Raw genomic sequence first — 6008 nt, forward strand, 5'->3', positions numbered from 1 at the left:
AGTGTGATGTCACACATGTGCCAATGCTACTCCAGCAACCACATGGGGCGTGTAAAAAATACTGAGGCGCTACACCTGCCATTGCCGAAATTCTGTTTTGTTCCCACGTTTATTGCCTGATGAAGCGGGCTAGGCCTGCGAAACGCGTTGCACTTTTTGGGGGTACTATTTAATAAATGTGATAGCTACTATTCAGACAGTCTTTCGTGTCTGCTTTATGGAGGTAAGTCCACCACTTCCTCCCAGCAAATTTTAAAGTTTTTATCCGCTTTTATCCTGCTGGCGCCTCTGTTCTCCCTCTGCTACACATGGGGCATGTGTTTGCAGATTGTAGATGGAGCCCAGAGCAAACAGCAGACACAGAAAGGTTAAGTATACTGCACGGGGGTCCTGATATCGCATGCCAATACCATCACGCACCCAATCAAGCATGTCAGCCCTACATCTTGCAGCATGTCCAATCTGTACATGTGACCAATTGTGACCTGGAAATTGGTTGCATCGTCAATCGGCATTCTATTGGCGGCACCAATTTTCAACAGATCTGTTTATAATAATCGAAACAAAAAATGATGGTTAATTGGCCGCCAAGTCACCTGATGTATGACCACTTTTATAGTCACTGAGCGCTTTATTAGGAACACCTGCGTCCCTGCTCATTCAGCCAATCACCTGACAGCCGCGCAACGCATAACAGTCATGCCGAAACAGTCTAGTGTTCCTACCCAGTAATATTATAGCATACCTCGCAACTGTTTGAGATAAGAAAGGGGGACACTTAAGCTACGCCCCCTGATGACACCTCCTGCACACCCCTAGTCACGCCCCCAGCACAACCCAAACCAGAAAGATTTCATAAAGAAAATGTGTTTTTTTTATAATTAAAACCTAATTGGTCCTTTCCATCCTGGTTTATTTTCCTACATATTAACATTTGGAAATAAAAAATACATCAACTTAAAGGATGGGAATAAAGTTTAGAGTCAATGAAACACATCTTTTTAGTAGAAAAATACATATATTTACATAGATCTTCGCATGACTCCTGAAAGAGGGACAAATAAGGAGGAAAGAGGAACAGACAGGGCCGGATTTGTACTCTTTACCGCCCAAGGCCGCTGTCACCAGCCGCCCCCCTTCAGTATAGGTAGTGAGATGCCCCCTCCCCCTCCCTTCCCTCTAGTATAAGTAGCCAGATGACCCCTCCTCCTTTCCTCCAGTATAGGTAGCCAAATGACCCTCTCAGTATAAGTAGCCAGATGACCCCCCCAGTATAAGTAGCCAGATGACCCCTTCCACCCTACCCTCTAGTATAGGTAGCCTTATGACCCTCCCAGTATAGGTAGCCAGATGACTCCTTAATCCCTCCTTTCCCAACCCCCTTTCAGTATAGGTAGCCAGATGACTCCCTTAATCCCTCCTTTTCCCATCCCCCTTTCAGTATAGGTAGCCAGCTTGCCTTCCCACTGCAGCGGCTATCAGTGTCCATCACTCATTTCTATACTCGTCTCCAGTGCAGAAGCTTCCTCTTCCTTTCAGTCTTCAATGCTGCTCCAGTCCAGCTGCACAAGCAGCTAGCAGCAAAGTACTGCTGTCAGGCGCTCACCTGACCTCCCTGCATTGCAGCATTTGCAAGCTTGCAAATGCTGCACCTGTTTAGTCTGCTGCTTTGGTGCCCTTGCTCCTGTGGTGCCCTAGGCCATGGCCTAGGTGGCCTTGGCCTAAATCCGGCCCTGGGAACAGAGGGATTTAGTTCTCCCTCCAAAATAGGGACAGTTGGGAGCTACGGTATAGTGTTCCTAATAAAGTGTTCAGTGAGTGTATTTACTGATCAGCCAAGAGGTTATAACCACTAGGGATGGTCAATTAGATGCAAATAACTTCAAGTTGATGCAGCATTATGCAAATGTATGCAGCTTGAAAATGAACCAATCAAATCCTGCTGAGATAAAATTCAGTTGATCCATTGTTCAGCTCTATAAATTGACATATACAAACCGCCGGGCGGATCGCTCAGAAGCAGCCGTATCAGACCGCCGACAGTGCGTACACACGCCGGACTGACGTTGGAACGCCCACCCAGCGGGAGGTGACGACGGACCCGTCGTTGCCTCCAGTCCGGCGTGTGTACGGACCTTTACCCTGCATCACATGAAAATGGGTGATCAGCTGAGAAGATTGCCACTTTTCAAATGCTCTGATCACCATTAAATTGTCACTTTTGTAGACAGTAGCGGGGAGCGGCCACACTGACACGTCAGTGGGCTGATACCACTACTTCTTCTAGAGAGCTGTGATGGTCATAATCCTACATTAACTCGAAATTATTTCCATCTCATTGACCATCCCTGATAGACATGTGCCTCTACTGCTGCCTCTGCTAGCTAGATCATTAAGCAGTCACATGATAGACTCTCCTCTATTATATCTGTGCTCTCTTTCCTGGTAGATGGCAGTGGAGCCCCCTATGGGTTTGAAAGGGAAATTGCTGCAGATGTTTGACACCAGTGGAACGGGGCTGATAACCGAGAAGACATTTGACAAGAAGAGCCACGGACATCCCTGGAAGAAGATGCTCTTCAGTCTGTGCCTCTTCCATTCTGTGCTGAATGAGAGGAGGAAGTACGGCCCGCTGGGCTGGAACATACCCTACGAGTTCACTTCCTCCGACTTAGAGGTGTGTGTTGCCTGTGTACTATTCACTCTCTTCTATTCAATCAATACCTTTGGTATAAAAGCAAGCAAGGTGAAGCTGACACCATTAAGAAGCGCATACCAAAAGGAGGAGTGTGTTTCTAGCAGACTTTTCTTAATTTTTTTAGCCAATTCTAAACTAATGGTGCTCATATGGGACTTTTAAAGTGAACTTTTAGCTTCTTGTTTGGCGTATTGATCTAATCCACTTATAGAAAGTGGAGTGTGTGGAAGTAATTTAAATGTCATATTTGTGTGAATACCTATCTGTAGCGCTGATATTATATCTTTGCATACTCCATCAATACGGTTCCTAGCTCAACTCATCTTGCTCCTATGTGATGACTCATGCTGTCTGCTCATCACTTAGACAGGATGAGTCACCAGAAGGGAGGGGTGAGGAGTGATCACATGGGAGACAGGTAGGCTAGACTGAGCGACATTAGACTACCGCTCACAAAATCTGCAGTGCTGAGTTAAGAAAAATGTTCACATTGCTGCTGATTGGTGTGGAACACAAAGAAGTGCATCCCCGTCCCATACATGTGAATAAGCCACCTTTCACCACCATCATAAAATGTGCATGGAGTCATTACAACGGCACTGCACTGCACCACATCCGCCGTAGTTGGAATTTCACTGCACTTTTGAATTGCCTGAAGAGGGATGGAACTATTATCAGAATAAGAATATGTGGTATCCTTAGACACATCCTTTTGTTGTGGTTAGAACGGTGGAATATGGTGGACTCACTAAGAGACAGTCTGTCATTGCATTTTCCATTTCTATTGCCAAGATATAAAATTGCTTTTCTTTAAAGGGTACCAGAAGCTAAAGTTTTCTTAAACGTTTCTTAAACGTTAGATACCTTACAAGATGAAGGCCTCTGGATAGTTCAGAGGCTTCACCATCTGCCTCGACCTCCTGGGATAGATGTCAAATATGTTCTCACGACCTCGCTTCTGTCCGTGTACAAGTGCAGCCGCACTGCGCCTATATGAGTCCTGTCTGCACCTGTGCAGCGGCATGGAGCTGCTTGTACATGTCTGTTTCCTCCGTGCAGGAGTGGCTGCATGCTACCACATGGTGCAGATAGGACTCATGCAGGCAGAGTGTGGCCCCGCGCTTGTACATGGAGGGGAGCGCCATGAATTAGAATAGGCCATATCAGAGAAAGAGCTGCACACTATCCTGGAGTTCAAGGTGCAGGACCAAAGCGTCAATCTAGAAACATCCAAGGGGTCTATGAAAGTTCAACGTGGTTTATTTACATAACACACGATATGATCATACTAGTCACCAAGGACCATTTCGGGGCCACAGAGGGTCCCCTTTGTCAAACTTATCATTCTGTTATATACCTTGACAAAGGGGACCCTCCGTGGCCACGAAACGGTCGTTGGTGACTGGAATGAACATATCGGGCTCTATTCAGAAGACTTCTCAAACATGGATTATTTATCACCTAATTAATAAAAATAACCTTTCAGCACATTTACAAGCAAAATAATCACTCAAAGTAAGTTGTTCCTCATTAACCTCATTTCAATATTACTTTTGGTACCTTTATTATATTATATTTTTGCTCTTTGGGAGCTTAAAGAGAACCCAAAGTGTGTTTAAAGAATGTTATCTGCATACAGAGGCTGGATCTGCCTATACAGCCCAGCCTCTGTTGCTATCCCAAACCCCACTAAGGTCCCCCTGCACTCTGCAATCGCTCATAAATCACAGCCGTGCTGTGAGGCTGTGTTTAAATCTGTAGTGTCAGTCTCAGCTGCTCCCCCGCCTCCTGCATAGCTCTGGTCCCTGCCCCGTCCCTTCCCTCCAATCAGCAGGGAGGAAAGGGATGCAGGCGGGGACCGGAGTTCTGCAGGAGGCGGGGAGAGCAGCAGACTGACACTATAGAGATAAACACAGCCAGCTCTGACAAGCTGTTTGTCAGCAGCGTGGCTGTGATTTATGAGGGATTGCAGAGTGCAGGGGGACCTTAGGGGGGTTTGGGATAGCAACAGAGGCTGGGCTGTATAGGCAGATCCAGCCTCTGTATGCAGATAATATTCTTCAAACCCACCTCGGGTTCTCTTTAAGAATGTAACATAGATAAAGTAACATAGATAAAGTGAAAACAGGGGAAAAAGCTTTGTGCATCCTGCCCAATGTGTGTTATGTAAATAAACCACGCTGAATTTTTTATAAAGTACGCGGACACCTTGGATTTTTCTTTATGAATTAGAATAGTGTCCTGCGGGGGGGGGGGGGGGGGGGGGGGGTCTAGGAGGACATGGGAAGACTCTAAATCATCCATAGGCCTCCTTCCATCTTGGCATTTCACTTTTTTTTTCTTCTCACTGGTTTATTTTAAAGAGGAACTGTAGTGAAAATGACATAATACATGAAATTGCTTGTTTTTTACAATATTAATTTACAGATTATTTAGTCAGTGTTTGTCCATTGTAAAGTAAATTCTCTTCCTGATGTACGTTCTGAAATGTATCCCTGGTGGTGACATCTTTAGCTCTGCCAGGTGATCTGTACGGAATGCTCATTATTGAGAGTTCTATGTACAGAGGGAGATACTGCTTGCTTGGCAGTTGGAAAGAGCCGTTATTTCCCACAATGCAATGAGGTTCACAGACAGGAAACTGTCAGAACCATGGTTTAATGCTGGTTTGAAGTTTCTCTTTGAATGTACAGTATGTGCCTAAGAGAAGTAGTTACTCTGTTAGTGGAAAGCCCTGCTGTATGAAATATAACCGTGTCTGTGTTTGCAGGTCTCTGTCCAGATGCTGGCGAGGCTCACCGAGGCTGATAGTGACGTCCCCTGGAAGGCTGTGCGCTATCTGACAGGGGAAGTGGTGTACGGAGGCCGCGTCACGGACTTCTGGGACCGCCGCTGTCTGATCAGCATCTTAGACACTTTCTATAACCCAGAGGTGTTACGGGATGACTACTCCTTCTCCACAGACCAGGTGATCACACATGTCACAGGGATATTACCATAGATCCTTAGCCAGAGGGTTAGAAAGAAGAGGCTATACATTTCTGTACAAACGATTTCTGTACAGTGGCCCTAAAATTGGATCATTTGATTGTATTGTGTGAGGCCACCTTTAGTCTTCTCCACTCAACAAAATCTTTTTTTATTTAGTGCTGTCTGCATCACTGTTGGGGAGATTTACCCCCTGCCGGGACAAGGATTTAGTATAATTTTCCATATTAGGGGCACAAACAGCAATAGTTTTCCAAAGGAGGGGCTAACCTCTCCTTACTATTCAAACAGTAACAGATTTTTCCTGGAGTTGATACAGATA

At 45.6% G+C, this 6008-nt stretch overlaps 1 protein-coding gene across 4 annotated transcripts in view; it reads left to right on the plus strand.

Annotated features, from left to right (window-relative positions):
* Positions 1-6008, plus strand: part of DNAH14 (dynein axonemal heavy chain 14) — a 237921-nt gene that overhangs the window by 210122 nt on the left and 21791 nt on the right. For all 4 annotated transcript variants that reach the window (XM_068232854.1, XM_068232855.1, XM_068232856.1 and 1 more), the window contains 2 exons: positions 2450-2677; positions 5469-5666. In XM_068232854.1, coding sequence (XP_068088955.1) covers positions 2450-2677; positions 5469-5666 — 426 coding nt within the window. The remainder of the gene's footprint in view (positions 1-2449; positions 2678-5468; positions 5667-6008) is intronic.

This window comes from Hyperolius riggenbachi, chromosome 4 (assembly GCF_040937935.1).
Source record: "Hyperolius riggenbachi isolate aHypRig1 chromosome 4, aHypRig1.pri, whole genome shotgun sequence".
Taxonomy (NCBI): domain Eukaryota; kingdom Metazoa; phylum Chordata; class Amphibia; order Anura; family Hyperoliidae; genus Hyperolius; species Hyperolius riggenbachi.